Below are 15,928 nucleotides of genomic sequence, written 5' to 3' on the forward strand. Positions count from 1 at the left end.
CGGGAACTCAGTTCCTGGAGGACAGGCTCATCCCCAGTGCCCTTCATGGTGCCTGGCATGTAGTGCTTGATCCAGACTTCATGAACGAGTAGTTGTCTAAGCGCTTTGCTTTGCTTTGCGTTGTCAGCCTTTGGATATTTCACACTAGTAACCTTCCCTGGGGCTAAGGATCTTTCCTCTACTGAGCTTCCCTCCACCTGTCCCTTGCCCCAGTTAATCCCTGCTCTTCCAGATTTTCTCTCAAGGCACTTTCCTCTGTAGCAGGGGTCCTTAATGGAGTTTGAGATTTCTGTATTTCATTGGGAAACAGCCCTCATCCCAACCCAGCTACTAGGGTTCACAAACTGTCAAATGAATTGGAAATAATAACATACATGAAAGGGGTGAGCAAGGTTCCAAAGGTCCAGCCGGTAGCGTTCCCCAAAATGTAATCCAGGTACTTGAGGGAAAGGAACTTGGTTATGTGAGCCAGGCCACACACTCACAGAATCCCATCCTTACCTCAGCCCTTCGAGGCATTTCCACGAAGGCAACTGGCCCTCCAGCCGCCTACATGAAGGTTGGGGCAGACACAAGGTGGGGATCCTCACGTGGGGCCCGGAGTGTGGGTCTTGACCTACCGGGTATCGATGAGTGGTGTGAAAGCCCCCTCCTCTCCCTCCCAGGCCAGAACATATCCCACTGTGGGAGAGGATTCTACGTTGGGTGCCTTGTGGGATCCACTGCGGCGATCTGCACTCGCCGGCTCTGGCCCATCCACGCCCTGTGCGGCCCGGTGGCCCGGTGGGTGGCCCGCAAGTGATCGCCTTGCTGAACTCCTGGGCCTCGGGGCAGACCGCGCTCTGCTCCCCTCCCAGGTTCCCAGCTACGCGCCGTTGCCGAATTTCCACTGAGCACCCACCAGAGGGCGCACCGACCCTGTCGCCCGAACCAGGTGATGGGAGCTGGGAGAGGAAACTTGCACGGGAGAGTGCAAAGAGTGCAACCCCGGGCCAAGCTCCGGGACAGAAGTGAAAAGGGAAAGCCCTTGACACCGCCTTCCTCTGGTTTGAGCATCTTTGCGACTCCCGGCTACCTGAACCTAGGCCCAGTTCTTAAGCTTGGTTTTCAAGACCCTCAACCTCTCTTCCACTCCCACCCGCCCTGTGTCCCAGACACACTTACTGTGACCAGGTCTGCAGGCTGCTGCTCGTACTTAGCACATACCCTACCTGGAGCACCCACCCACCTACTCATCCCTTTGTTTTCCTGGCAAATTCGTATTTATTCTTCAAGACCCATCTCTAATAATTCTTCCACCACGTAACATTTGTTGATGCCTAAGCCTGTTCTGGGCCCCTTTTCTTTTTTCTTTCTTTCTTTCTTTTTTTTTTTTTTTATTTATGATAGTCATACAGAGAGAGAGAGAGAGGCAGAGACACAGGCAGAGGGAGAAGCAGGCTCCATGCACCGGGAGCCCGCCCTGGGACTCAATCCCGGGTCTCCAGGATCGTGCCCTGGGCCAAAAGCAGGTGCCAAACCGCTGCACCACCCAGGGATTGGGCCCCTTTTCTGTCATGATTTGGTCAGTGTTTGGCCTCTTGTGACCCCAGGGAGGCTCCCACAGCAGAGGAATAGGAGCCTGATGAGCTGTGAGCTTTAGGGAGAATCATTTGGCCTCCAAATAGGTTCAGCTCTGGCTACCAAACCAGCTCAGAAGCCATGGTCTTGATTAGGTTGCCCTAAACCCAGGCACCCACCTGGTCCAGACAGGGTAGCTTGGAATTTGTGTGAGCAAGAGGGAATGAATGCAAAGGGCCCAGGGTAACAGAGAAAGGGCAAAGGCTGTTGGCTGGATTCTCACCTGAGGAAGGTAGCACAACTGGCCTGGCTCCCTGGTCTCTGGACTTATTCCTACATCTGGTCTTTGCCCAGCATATTCTCCTCCACAGGAATATTATCCCTCTTTGCCCAGTGTTTTCCAGAATTCACAACCAGCCCTGTGAACCTCTCAGGCCTTTATCTCCTCCAGGCCTGACAGGCATCAGGACCATGTCCTAGAAATGGGAAGTGTTGGAGAATGGGGTATATGACTCAGTCACTCAATATATGTTAAGCACCTGCTGTGTGCCTGGGACTGTGCTGATGGGAGCCAGTAACCAAGAAGGCAGTTGTACCAGTAACAGGCAGGTGAAGGGTTCCTTCCATTGATTATATTCTAATGGGAGCCAGGTAGGGGCTGCTTCAGAGTCAATGGTCATGTCTGGGCTGAGGCCTAAAGGCAGAGCTCAGTTGAGTCCCCAAAAATGGGGGCTGCAAAATGATTCCAGTGCAACAAGTGCTGAAGTCCAGAGTGAGAATGAGATTGTCCTGTTTTAGGCAGTGAGGAAGCTGCAGAAGCTGGAGACCTGTGAGCTGAGGAAGAGGAGAAGTGAAAGTTGTGGGAAAAGGCCAGAGTCCCCTGCAGGGTCTTCTTTCACTATGAGTGAGATGCATATGATGCATGCAATAGAAGGGTTGTGAGTGGGGGTAAGTGGACAGTGATGGGCCCAGTTTAATGTCTGATGGGTCAGCCTGACACATGGAGAGCAACCCATAGGAATAAGGGTATAAATTGAGACATTAGCAAAGAGGCTACTATGGGGATGAAAGTAATTTGGCTTTGGGAAGGTAGAGCTGGCAAGACTTGGTGACCACTTGGTTGTAGGTCTGAGAATCAGGATAGTATCTAGAGTCCAGGATGAGCCCAGGCCAGCAGTCAGTAGGGGGTAGGGGTGTGTGGGGGGGTGGGAATCATGTGGATGACAAGGTCATTGTGAGAAGGGGGCATCCTTGCCTTCTGATTCCTCCCCTCTCCACAGTGTCAGCACAGGTCATTGCTGCTAGGTCTTGACATCCTCTCCCTGAAATCACTATGGTTCCTATCTGCAGGGCCTGGGGGGCTGGGGCACCCTATGAAGGGCCCATGGTCACCTGAGGTTACTTAGTTGATAAGACATTCAGTCTGGCCACAGTCCAAGGTAGCCCAGGCCATCCTGATGCCTACCCTCTTTCCACTTAACCCTTGACTGTGGCCCCTGCCTATCTCTAGTACTGGCAAAAGGATCTCTGTGGTTTTCCACTGTGGGCCTGCACTAGATTGGTCTTCAGCACCCCCTCTTCTGGGGCCCAGGTTGGAGATGAGGGAGAGGGGTTTTGGGCCCTTGCCAGGGCCGGAGGGAGATAGTTGGACCTTAGGAGAGTAGTGTACACCAACCACCAATGTGTTTCACTATAAGAACGCAGGAGGGGCAGGCCAAGATGGTGAGTTGATTCATCCAGGAGTACTCTGAAAGGCTAGTGAGGGTCAGCCATTGACCAAGAGGAAGGAAGGAAGGAAGGGAGGGAGGAAGGAAAGAAGGGGCTGGCTAGCGGTCTTAAGACCAGCCAGAGGATGATCAGGGTGTTGTCTGACCCTCTGGAGGAGGTGTGTGGAGGATCAAGACTTCCAGTCTCCAAACATACTGGTCTCCGTATCCTAGAGCGACCCATGGTGCTGGTCCCATTGCCAGCTGTCAATACTGCCCATTCTGTTTGCTAATGATTCCTCCAGCAGAGAGTCTACGTGTCTTCTCTGGATCCCCAGTTTGAGTGGGGTGGGGATGGGAGGTGGACTCCAAGGTCACGAGGCCTGTCCTGCTCTGCTGGGCAATTTGCCGATGGGCCATGGCCGCAGGGTGGAGGTTCAAGCCCACCTCTCCGGGGCACCAGAACTGCTCGGTCTGGCGGGGGGGACTCCAACTACAACTTTGGGCCCGGAAGCCCTCTCACTTGGAGGCGAAACACGTTGACCTGGCCTCCAGGCGACAGACAGACGCACGGGGCCCCTGGACACGCTGCTTGAGCCCACGTGCCGTCAGGGGCAGGGCGTGAAGAATCGGTGTGGGGATTGCACAAAGGTCCGGGTCAGCTCCCGGTCCCCTAAGGCCAAATAACTCTCCAGGACTCACTTCTCCCCTCCCTCCCCTTGCTCTGGCCACGGTTCTCCAGCAGCGGCCCGCACTGGACTGAATCCGCGCTCGGCCCGACCCGTTCCAGACCCCAGGTCAGGGGCGAGCCAGGATTCGGACGTGAGGGCTGCGCAGCGTGGGGTCCGGGTGCACAGGGCTGGGCTGCGCATCCGGCAGCAGCGACCCGGCTCTGGCCGCTCGGGGACCGCCGAGACGCGCGGCGGAGCCCCGATCAATCGATGCGCTCGGCGCGCGGCGCGGTCCGAGCGGCGGGCCGGGGACCCGCAGGGGCGGGGCGGCGAGCTCCGACGGGGAGGGGCGGCCCGGGCGGCGACTCCCTATTGGCCGGCCGGCCGGGGAGGCGGGCCCTGATTGGCCCGGCCGCGTGGCCGAGTGCGGGCGGCGGGGTTAAGCGCGTCGCCGCCGCCCGGGCCTAGGCGCGAGCACGGAGCGCTGAATCCGCACCCGGGACCTGGAGCGGCGGCCTCCCGCCATGGGCCTTCGCCGCGGTCCCTGCCCTGCGGCGCTGCTCCCGGGGGGCTTCCTGTTCCTCCTGCTGCTGGCAGACCCGGCGCTCCTCGCTGGACGCCGCCCTCCGGTGGTGCTAGGTGAGCGCGTCCAGGCGGCGGGTCCGTTGGTTCGTGCGTCCGTCTGGACGGGATGCGGGCGGGGCTGCCGTCCAGGTCTGCATCTGCCCCCAGCGTGGGGTGGGGGAGCGTATGACTGTCAGTCTTGTCACCTGGGTCTGTCCGTCCGCCTCCACCTCGGCCGTGCTGGGCGCGGGTGTGGTCCGCCGCTGCCCGCTCGCCTTCCCTTGTGGATCGTGGGGTAGGTGCGAGGGCTGGGGCCGACTCTCCGGCTGTCCGCCTGTGCGCGTCGGCCCCAAGCTTTGCCTCGCCTTCTGCCCATTTTTTAGCTGGAGAACCCGAGGGCCTTTGGCCCCACTCCCGAGGGCCGGTGCCTGGCTGTGGGTGGGGGTGTTCTCGGAGTTGATCCCCAGGGTCCTCATTGTTGATTTGGGCATGGCTAGGAGTCTCTCTCTCTCTCTCTCTCTCTCTCTCGCTCTCTCTCTCTCGCCACCCTTCCAGCCCGTATGTTTCAAGAGACATTACCGAAAGGAAGCTTTTTGGGAAAAGAATGGCTCCCTTATCCCACCCTCAAACCTAGCCAGTGAGTGACCTTAGGCCTAAGGCAGGAGCGTAAGGGAACCTGAGGATGACTAAAGACAGGGGTTAGGGTTGGGACAATCGCTATGAACAGACGTCAAGAAACCTGCCTGTACTCATCCCTGCCACACCAATTTGGACTGGGCTATGTTGAGACTAAGTGACCTCCCCTGCCTATCCTCCCCTTGGTCCTGGCCCCTGCAACTATACAGGAGCCACACTATTTCCTTGTGGCGGTGGACAGGGGTGAGACTTCTGTCTTGGGGGGCCTTGGATGCTTCATTCAAGTATTGAGTTGGTGGCCAACCAGGATTCCCAAGGGCAGAGACATTTTAAGGTATATGCTACATACTGAATCTGCTACAGCATGACCCCTATGTTCGTTCGTTCTTTCTTTTTTTAAAGATTTTATTTATTTATTCATGAGACACACAGAGAGAGAGAGGCAGAGACAGAGGCACAGAGAGAAGCCGACTCCATTCAGGGAGCCGGATGTGGGACTCGATCCCCGGACCCCAGGATCACGCCCTGGGCGCCCTGGGCCGAAGGCAGGCACTTAACTGCTGAGCCACTCAGGTGTGCCCCCTGTGTTCTTTCTAATGGGAGTTTTTAAATGGAGATGATGCAGGTCATAGAAGGGTAGGGTTGGTAGGCTGTGTGGTCTTAGGTGGGCCCCCACCAGGAGCTCTAAGCCAGGAAATACTCCAGGTTCAACATGGAATTTGGGCAGACATGGCCATGTGTTCCCTAAGCTTGCAGGGATCCCCAGAGATGAAATCTGTGTTGGGCAAGCACAGAGAGTCCACCAACCCAGTTAGGGAAGGCTTCCTGGAGTATGTGGTTAGAGCTGAGGCCAGGAGAGAGTTTCATGCAGAGGAAACTACATATGAGAGGGAAGGAAGTAAGCAGTCCAGGCTGTTTGGAATGGAGTTGGGGGAGGAGTGGATTGTGCAGAGCCCGTGACAGGTTGGGTCATCTAGACTTTATCCTGCAGGCCCACAGGAAGCCATGGGTAGGCCTAAGGAGTCTTGAGTATGAAGGGTGTGGCATTGGGAAATGTATGGTTCCTGATGCGGGTAGCCAACTGCACTCATTAACTCATTCAGTTCTTGGTTATCCTAGGTCACGGTGGAGGAGCCTCAAGCTCCACCCAGAGTCACAGAATCCTGATCTGCCTCGCTTCTCAGAGAGCGAAGCTGTTGGCATTAATCCTGAGAAACCCCATGGTGGGCGATGGAAGAGTTGTTGTTTCTGGGCCCAAAGCATAGACCTGACCTTGGCCATCAGAGGATCAGCATCCAAGGGTGACCAGCGTCTATGAGTGAGGCCCAAATTGGTGGTAGAGGAAGCAGAGACCAGAGAAGCAGAGACAGAAGAAGACCTTGGGCAGGAGGAGACTGTAGCAAGCCATTTCTACCCCTCTCAGCCTCGGTTTCCTCATCTGTAAAGTGGGCATAGTAAAGATATTCTCTCCTAGTGTTATTTGAGGTGAAAGGTACATAGATGTCCTAATTATAAGCAAAAAAGGGGCTTAGGAAGTGACCACTGCTATTTTTAGAGGTCCAGCCTGTCCAGGACTAAGGGCATTCAAGCACAGCAAATCTGGTGACTTCCTCCTATAGCCATTTCCTCTTTGGTGGAGATAATGACCCAGGTCTCTGCACCATCGTGCTGAGGACTCCTCACTTCTGCATCTGTATTGTTAAGGGAGGTGAAGGTAGGTGCATACCTGCCTCCCATGGTTGCCCTGAGGACTTTGTGAGATGATGTACAGGGAGGGCATGCCCTCTTTAGATCTGGGTTCACAGAGCCCAGGCCGAGACCAGGAGAGCCAAGATCTGGATGTTCACTCAGTGGTCATGGATTCTAAATGGAAATGTGCTTGGAAGGTGTCAAGAGCATGGCTTGTGGAAGAAGGTGAGGCCTGGAAGGTCAATGGGAGTAAATACTCTGGGAAGGGACTTAATGTGGGGCTGTGAAACCATGGGGATGGGTTTAGGTGTCACAAGGTTCCCAGTGTTCTGTGCAGACCAGGCTCGGTGTAGCTGGTCTCTTAACCAGCTTGAACAGAGAGAAGGCGTCCTTGGGGCCTGGTCACACCCACCCCTACTGGGCTGTGGCTGGAATGGTGTGATGTTTCAGGGTAGCTGTTTCTGACACAGGGTCCAGGTGTGCCGAGAGGCGAGGGCCCTCCAGATGACCTGCTCTCTGGAATCTTACTGGGCTCTCATGAGGCTGGCAGGTGCTTCTGTTCATTGCCCCCCATCCACAAGCCTGTCCTTGAGTGCCTTCCCTGGATTCAGTTTTGGCTAGTTAAGTGGCCCAGTGCTTTGTCCTGTCTCCCACTCCTTCTTTGAGTGAACAAGGCCCTACCTACTCTGTAACCTGGGATGGCAGTGGGTAGAAGGCCTTTGGGTTCAAGCCTCAGAGGTCCCCAGGCTGTCAGATCCAGTGCCTCATGCATGCTCTGTGTCCGCCTGCAGTGCCTGGTGATTTGGGCAACCAGCTGGAGGCAAAGCTAGACAAGCCAACGGTTGTGCACTACCTCTGCTCCAAGAGGACGGAAAGCTACTTCACACTCTGGCTGAATCTCGAACTGCTGCTGCCTGTCATCATTGATTGCTGGATTGACAATATCAGGTGGGGGCTGGGGCACAGATGGGTGCTGCTCACCGACACAGCCTAAAAAATTCTCTAGAACTCATTTCTGTCTCATTCCTGCTTCAACAGGCCCCGAGGTCTTGCCTTTCTCATTTCCTCAGTCTGGCCTGCCCCACCTCTGCACTCTCCCAGATAGAACTTTCTTCCCTTTCCTGCAACTTTTGTCCCACCTTCTCCAATTTATGCCTTGTGCTTCACACCCTCTGCATGAATTCCTTTTTTTTTTTTTTTTAAAGATTTTATCTTTAAGTAATCTCTTCACCTAATGTGGGACTCAAACTCACAACCTCGTGATAAGAGTCTTGTGCTCTCTGGACTGAGCCAGCCAGGCACCACCTTCCCTGTAGATGGTATGCTCTGGGCCTTATTCATATCCTCAGCATAGCCTCCACCTCTTCCCTGCCTCTGAGTTGGCCACTGGCCCCTGAGCTTCTTGTTCCTCCTGGGACATACCAGGTCTGCATATCTTTGTAGATGCAGTTCTTTCAGCCTGGAATCTATGTCTACACCCTTTGCCTGGTAAATTCCTTCCATTCACCCTTTAAAACCTGAGCCTGAGGGCACCTGGGTGGCTCACTGGTTGAGTGTCTGCCTTTGGCTCAGGTCGTGATCTGGGGTCCTGGGATCGAATCCCACATTGGGCTCCCCACAAGGAGCCTGCTTCTCCCTCTGCCTGTGTCTCTGCCTCTCATGAATAGATAAATAAAATCTTAAAAAACAAACAAACAGAAAACCCTGAGCCTGATCCTTCTGTCAAGTTTCCCTTTCCACTCCCCAGAGCTCTTAACCTTCCCCTCCTCCAGACCTGTTTCCTTTCATCCTTATCAGGTGCCAAACTTTGTTTCCAAGAATATTTCCCTGGTAAGACAATAATGTGTTGGGAATTACTGCTTATTTAATATAGGCACTGTCCATATCACATACTCTTTTTCATTTAGTCTTAGAGCAACCCTATGAAACAGGTGCTGTTTTCAACCCTGTTTACAGGTGGGGACATCTGGAAGCTCAAAAAGGTTACAGAGTTGCCCATGGCCATTCAGCTAGTAAGCGGCAGAACCAAGATTTAAGCCCAGAATTGTGTGACCCTGAGCTAAGACCCAGCTCCCTGAAGTCGGAGGTTGTATCTCTTTTATCTTTATAGCAGTAGAACCAGGAACACAATTGGTGCACAGTATATGTTTGAGCTGAACGGAGTATCACAAATCTTTTTTTTCCCCGGAGACATACTAGCTGGTTCTCCAGGTGCCTTGCCTTTCTATGTTGTTGATGACACCTGCTTTGTTGCCTTTTTCTTCTTCTGTATGTGATCAGAGTTATTTCTGGGCTGTTGATCTGCAATTCTATTTTTATACCGAGACATGGTCTCAGGTACTGCCAATAGAAGGGTCAGGCGATACTGAGAGGGGCTTGCCTACCTTCACTGGACATCTGACCTGTTTAGAGCTGCTTTGGCTTTCTAGAAAGTTTTCTATAATTTGCTGAGTGGCCATTGAGTTAATCTACAGATTGCCCTAGAGAAAATGGGCCACCAGACCTAGTATTTAGGTCAATGTTGGGTATCTTGTCAGCTTTCTTTCGCTGATATTAGGGGGGTAAGACTCAGGACCACCAGGGATGGCAGGTGTAGCCTGTGTTTTCTTGGGCACATTTTCCTCCTTGGTATCAGGGAGACCAGAACAGAGTTCCTGGCCTACCACAAAGCTTTCCTCCTGTCTCCCACCACCCTGTCCCATTGTTTTTCCAGGCCTCGTCCATCCATCCACATAGCAGCCACAGGTGTTTAGGCTCTAAGGTGGGGGTTTCTCTGTTTGATTACGTGGCATGCTGCACGTATCCCCTCCTTTGCCCTGCGATGTGTTGTTGTGGGTGGCAAGAGCTGAATCTATGGAGATAGGGCAACGGGAGCCTGCAAGATTAGGCTGACTGCCTTTTGGGTCAAGTAATATGTTGATGGCAGAGCCAGGCCTGACACTTCCCTTTCACAATCCAAGACCTCAATTCTGAGGTGGATGACATGGAGAAGGAAATACTGCCTTGATGGGGGTTATTGGGTCAACTTTGAATGAGTCTTAGGGTTCTCAGACGGATATGGTTACTCTGATCTGTGCTTTATAAACTTGCTTTGTTACTTTTTAGTCTCCTCTATACTTCTTACCAAATATAAGGGTAGTAAGGGAATATGGCTCAGGAAACAGCGCAGTATTAGGACACACCAGGTTCAGTGTCACCTCTGGATCACCAGCTCAATATCCCCCCCACACCCACACCCGACAGGCTGGTCTACAACAGAACATCCCGGGCCACCCAGTTCCCAGATGGTGTGGATGTACGCGTGCCTGGCTTTGGAAAGACTTTCTCACTGGAGTTCCTGGACCCCAGCAAAAGTAGTGTGGGTATGTAGCCCTTCCTCATGCCCTCCAAGGGAATGGAGATGCAAGTTCTGCTATATTCCTAGAGTGGGAGGAATGCTGTTAGTTTGGAAGGATAGCCTGTAAACTGTCTCTAAGCAGTGTAGGCGTAGAGCCTTATAGCACTCCTTAGGATTTTTCTACAGTAGATATCACAGTCTCCTTGTTGGGTGTGGTGTGGGTGGCTGGCACTGGCTGTACTCTCTCTAATTCTCAGACATTTCTGTCTACAGGTTCCTATTTCCATACCATGGTAGAGAGCCTTGTGGACTGGGGCTATATACGGGGTGAGGATGTCCGGGGTGCCCCCTACGACTGGCGCCGAGCCCCAAGTAAGTGGTCACTCCTGCTTCCTCCCTGACGCCTTGGAGGTTGGGATGAGGAAGTCACAGCCACCATGGGCCCTGAAGGCATGTGTCCCCTGCCCCCAGGGCCCTTCTGTCCAGCTCAGCAGTCACAGCTGTCACCCCTGGTCAATCTGTCCGGTCTTTCCCCAGTCTTCACCCTAGGATTCCTGGGCCTCTGAGCCCTGGGGAGAGATAAAGAGGCTGAGGAGGGGAAGAGGAGCTTCTAGGTTTCCTCCCTTCCTGGAAAAGGAGGGGAAACCAGACCATTTCCACTTGGGTTTTAACATTTTCCCCACCCACTGAGTCCTGGAACTGGCCTAAAGAACATTTAGTGGTTCAGGCCCTAGGACCCTTCTTTCCTGACTGCTGCCTGGCTCTGGCCTACAGATGAAAATGGGCCCTACTTCCTGGCCCTCCGGGAGATGATCGAGGAGATGTACCAGCTGTATGGGGGACCTGTGGTGCTGGTTGCCCACAGCATGGGCAACATGTACACACTCTACTTTCTGCAGCGGCAGCCACAGGCCTGGAAGAACAAGTATATTCAAGCATTTGTGGCACTGGGTGCGCCCTGGGGTGGCGTGGCCAAGACTTTGCGTGTCCTGGCCTCAGGTAAGACCCTGCCTGAGCCAGTGTGGGGGACTGATGTCAGGGATGGTGCCCTCTTTCCTTCAGCAGTGTCCTCCTGGGCCCCCTTGTATCTCTTCTCTTGGATGAGGATCCTTCTTTCTCCAGAGTGGTACACTTTTCCAAACATCTCTTCTTCCAAAAGAGAACACTACTTAATTTCATCTCTCTAGCTGATGGTCTTGGTTATCTGTGTAAATTGGTTTACAGCGAGTACATGCAGTGGCACAACTGCTGGTCACACAGGTACTTGCATATGTGTGCACATACACTGTGCTCCAGCCTGGCTGGCCTAACTTGGTTTGATCCAGAGTTCTTTGGGGGAGCCTTCTCCCTTTTCTTTTTCTTTTCCTTTCCCTTTTCCTTTTTCTTTTTCTTCTTTTCTTTTTTTAAAGATTTTCTTTATTCATGAGAGACAGAGGCAGAGACATAGGCAGAGGGAGAAGCAGGCTCCCTACAGGGAGCCCGATGTGGGACTTGATCCCAGGATCACGCCCTGAGCTGAAGGCAGATGCTCAACTGCTGAGCCACCCACGCGTCCCGCCTTCTCCCTTTCTTCATGCCCACCTTAGCCCCACAGAAGGAAGGTTGGGCTACAGTTTCCTGTTTATGAGTTATACCTCCATCTGTGGCAGTGGGGAGCCTTTGTGGGTAATGCAGGGAGGAAGCAGGTGCAGATTTCTTTGGGCCTGCTTGCCTGGCATTGGGGAAGGCCATCTCCTTCCCCACTCCTCCCCAGTTCACCTGCCTCTTTATGACTGTGAGAGCCTGCCAGCTGTAGCCGTGGGGCTTTCCTTCCTCTGCTAGTCCTGGGGATGAGCCCATGGCCCCTTACTTTAGGAGCCTGGAGCCATGGCTATGCCAAGCATCTGAAGAGCTTCCTTCCTCCTATCATTAGCATTGCCTCACCTACTTGTTGGTCAACTGATAATCGCAGTCAGGTCAGACCTAGTGCCTCTCCCAGTAGTAGTAGACCCTGGATTGGCTGGACAGTGAATCCAGATCTAATGAGGACTCATTACAGCCACCTGGACCTAAAAAGACAGATGTGGGCACAACTACATTTGAGACAGCTGTGGTGGGGCTCAGAGCCTTCCTGTAAGTCCCCTTAGAGCTTTGCCTCAGATTCTGGGAAACTGTTCTGTTAGGCCCTGACAGGGGACTGGTGGACTAGCAAGGGGCTTCCCTTTCCTCAGGGGTCCTACCACCAGACCCCACAAGGCAGAGCTGAAGGTGTGTAAGTCAGTCAGAGCGGGGGCGGGGAGATGGGAGGCTGTGTCCTGAAGAGATCACAGGGCCCCTGTTTCCAAGTTCCAGCTCACTCCCCAGAGGCCTCACTGGCTGTGTTGTTGGAATTCCTGTGTGAGAAGGACTGTCGTTCAGCCTGCAGCCTCCCCTCCTGCCTTGTCTCCTGCAGGCCTGGCCGTCTGGGTCAGTGACAGGCAGATGAGTAGATGAGTAGAGTATGACCGGGGGTGACTGGCTGCAGGTCTGAGCCTAGGAAAAGAAAAATATTTTCAGGGACGCCTGGGTGGCTCAGTGGTTGAGTGTTTGCCTTCGGCTCAGGGTATGATCCCGGGGTCCCAGGATCGAGTCCCACATCAGGCTCCCTGTGACGAGCCTGCTTCTCCCTCTGCCTATGTCTCTGCCTTTCTTTCTCTGTGTCTCTAATGAATAAATAAATAAATCTTAAAAAACAAAACAAGACATTTTCATAACTTAGTGTAAGAAAAGAGAAAGAAGAATGTGTCTGGGCTGCCAACCTGCTGATTCACCTTCACGAAGGTCTGTGCCCACAAGCCTGGTGACGAGTGCTCAGGGGGTACCGTTTACACAGTGAATCACCTGTGGGTACGTGCTGCCCAAATCCCTGGTAACAAAATGCAGAAGGAAAGAAACCAGTCATGGTCGTGTGTTTCCCAGATATAGCAAACTTAAAGGGAACCATGGAAGTTACAGGATGATGACAGTGTAGCGCTGCGGGAGTGCTGACTGGGCCCCTGACTGGGGCCCAGCAGAGGGCCTGGCAGGACTGTGCTGCCCGGAGGCTTGCGTTCCTGAGCGCAGACTGAGCCAGCCCTCTCCCTGCAGGAGACAACAATCGGATCCCCGTCATTAGGCCCCTGAAGATCCGGGAGCAGCAGCGCTCAGCCGTCTCCACCAGCTGGCTGCTGCCTTATAACTACACCTGGTCACCTGAAAAGATCTTCGTGCATACGCCCACAGCCAACTACACGCTGCGGGACTATCACCAGTTCTTCCAGGATATTGGCTTCAAAGATGGATGGCTCATGCGGCAGGACACGGAGGGGCTGGTGGAAGCCATGGTGCCGCCCGGCGTGCCGCTGCACTGCCTCTATGGCACTGGTGTCCCCACGCCAGACTCCTTCTACTATGAGAGCTTCCCAGACCGTGATCCCAAAATCTGCTTTGGCGACGGTGACGGCACCGTGAACTTGCAGAGTGCCCTGCAGTGCCAGGCCTGGCGTGGCCACCAGGAGCACCAAGTGTCTTTGCAGGCACTGCCAGGCAGCGAGCACATAGAGATGCTGGCCAATGCCACTACCTTGGCCTATCTGAAACGTGTGCTCCTTGGGCCCTGATTCCTGTGCCGGGCGGGACTGGGGGATGGCCTGGCCACCGCTGTTTCTCTTGTCCTCTGGGGCTATCATGGCCCACGAGTTTAGCAGTTTGTGACTGACTGCCAAAGGTCCTCAGTCTTGGGTTGTGAAATGCCTGCCGTTGGGAGGTACTGTTTCTTACCCTTCCTTTGTGGGAGTGAGGAAGGAAGAAATAGTCTGGACTCACTTGAGGGATCCCTGCTGGGAAGAATGCTGCTGCTGCTGCTGCTGGAATTGCTGTGACCTCAGGACTGGCTCCACAGGCAAGGATTGGCTGGCATCTGGCCCCAATCCTGAACTCAGGGGCCTCTTTGTTCCTCACACCCCTGTGGCCTTTTCACACTCACCCACCAGGCCCTGGCCCCTCAGCCTTCCTGTGAGGGATATTACTGAGCTGTGTTCCCTGTCCCTAAAGGTCCCAGGGATGGGCTGGTCCCTATGGTGATCTTCCCATAAACTGGCCATAAACAGGTAGGCTTGCTACTGGCTGTGGGTGGCTGGAGCTGCTGGCTTCCCTAGGGCCTAGTTGCTGTGAGCCTGACTGTGGCTTTCTGGAGGCAGCCTGGTTCCTCCTGCAGGCAGGGGCGAGTTGTGTTCTCCATGGTTCCCAGGTCCTGGGGCATTCATTCCTACCTCCCTCACCTCTAAGAACAGCCTAGCTCAGGATTGAGCAGCAGATGGCCCTCCAGTTCTTGGGGACTCTGTCCCAGGAGCCTCGATTCCCTTGGACTCCTACCCACAGTATTGATGCTGGTTCCCTTTGCCCTGGGACTGTGGTTCAAGGATGAGAGCAGGGCCCAGTCCCATAGCCTTTTAGGGACTCATGAAGAAAAACTAAGGATGCAGCTGAGGCCATTCAGAACTACCCTGAATCCCACCACCACATTACCACTCTAGGGCTTTTCTAGCATCCGGGTGGGCTGGCACAGGGCTGAGAGGAGATGGGGCTCTTGTCCATCCTGCACAGCACCTACTCCCTCCAGGCAGCTCAGTGGTGTTTAGTCTGCAGACACTAGCCCAGAACCTTGAGTGGGCCCCCGAGAGAGCAGGGTGGCTTGGGGCTCCCCTGGTAGTTTTCTGTCTGTTCCAGAGGTGCTTCCCTGATCTTCCTATAATAGCAGGGATGGAGAGTCTGGATTTGCCTTGGTGGCAGTCATCTCCAAGTGGGCAACGGCTATAGGCCAAGACTTGAGTCTAGCCTATAGGATGGGACCCCAGAGCCAGAGTCTGGGGTTGTGCTGCTGGACTGGACTGTGCTGCTTTCCCACAGGGTTTCTGTGGAGCTGGATTTTCTCTGTTATGAACACACCCAGCATCTCTCCTTTCATTCCTGGATGGTGGGCTCTTCGTGGAGCTCTAAGCAGGCTGTACCTTGATTCTGGCAATAAAAATGTTCTGGATGCTGTAAAGTGCCCTGGCTGAGGGTCTGTTCTGAGCATAAGAGGAGGGAGGTAGCAGAGGGGCAAAGGGGCTAGAGAGGCAGGCAATCAGGGGCTAGACCGTTCCTAGGTCTAGCACCAAAGCATGGCTCCTGTGCACGTATTTGGGCTTCATCCTCCTGCCTGTTCTCCTGGAATCTATTTCCCCTCCAGGGACTAAGAACAAGGACCTGAAACATTTCCATTGGAATGTGACTTTTGCGTGGCTGGCAGATTCCACAAGCTGCCTCAGAGCTGGGGCAGAGGACAACGTGCAGGTTACCCTGGCTGGACTCTCCTTCCCAGCTTGTTTGTTTGTTTGCTTGCTTGCTTGCTTTTTTATTTATATACATATTTTTTCCTTCCCAGCCTTTTTTGTCCTCTCTCAGCTTTCAGGTGTCAGCATCTTTTGATCCTAGAGTTTTTTTGTTTGTTTGTCTTTTTAGATTTTTAAATTTTTATTTGTTTGTGAGAGACACAGAGAGACAGAGAGGCAGAGACACAGGCAGAGGGAGAAGCAGGCTCCATGCAGGGAGCCCGATGTGGGACTCGATCCCGGGACTCCAAGATCACACCCTGGACTGAAGACAGGTGCCAAACCACCGAGCCACCCAGGGATCCCCAGAGCCTAGAGTTTTTTGTAAGATACCACCCTTCTACTTTCTACCGTCTGGCTGCCCACCATCTGTCTCTCTCTCCGAGGACAGAGGCT

The 15,928-nt window shown here is 53.9% G+C and overlaps 1 protein-coding gene across 2 annotated transcripts; it reads left to right on the forward strand.

The window, feature by feature from the left end:
* The first annotated feature begins 4,331 nt into the window (after positions 1-4,331).
* PLA2G15 (phospholipase A2 group XV) lies at positions 4,332-15,207 on the forward strand. 2 transcript variants are annotated; one of them, XM_072816227.1, is made up of 7 exons: positions 4,439-4,576; positions 6,257-7,051; positions 7,618-7,774; positions 10,070-10,188; positions 10,437-10,535; positions 10,938-11,162; positions 13,269-15,207. In XM_072816227.1, the coding sequence occupies exons 2-7, from the start codon at positions 6,898-6,900 to the stop codon at positions 13,778-13,780; spliced, it is 1,266 nt and encodes a 421-aa protein (XP_072672328.1). In that variant the 5' UTR covers positions 4,439-4,576; positions 6,257-6,897; the 3' UTR covers positions 13,781-15,207. The 2 variants fall into 2 exon arrangements, with proteins under 2 accessions (XP_072672335.1, XP_072672328.1); XM_072816234.1 differs by lacking the exon at positions 6,257-7,051 and having other exon boundaries at positions 4,332-4,576.
* Positions 15,208-15,928: the final 721 nt, after the last annotated feature.

The sequence above is a fragment of the Canis lupus genome, chromosome 3, assembly GCF_048164855.1.
Source record: "Canis lupus baileyi chromosome 3, mCanLup2.hap1, whole genome shotgun sequence".
Lineage (NCBI taxonomy): Eukaryota > Metazoa > Chordata > Mammalia > Carnivora > Canidae > Canis > Canis lupus.

Excerpts from the sequence above, each read along its gene's own strand:
- PLA2G15 (XM_072816227.1), top strand. The coding sequence starts at position 6,898 with ATGATGTACAGGGAGGGCATGCCCTCTTTAGATCTGGGTTCACAGAGC. Across the intron at positions 7,052-7,617 it reads AGCATGGCTTGTGGAAGAAG|TGCCTGGTGATTTGGGCAAC; the intron begins GTGAGGCCTGGA and ends GTCCGCCTGCAG. Across the intron at positions 10,189-10,436 it reads CCCCAGCAAAAGTAGTGTGG|GTTCCTATTTCCATACCATG; the intron begins GTATGTAGCCCT and ends TTCTGTCTACAG.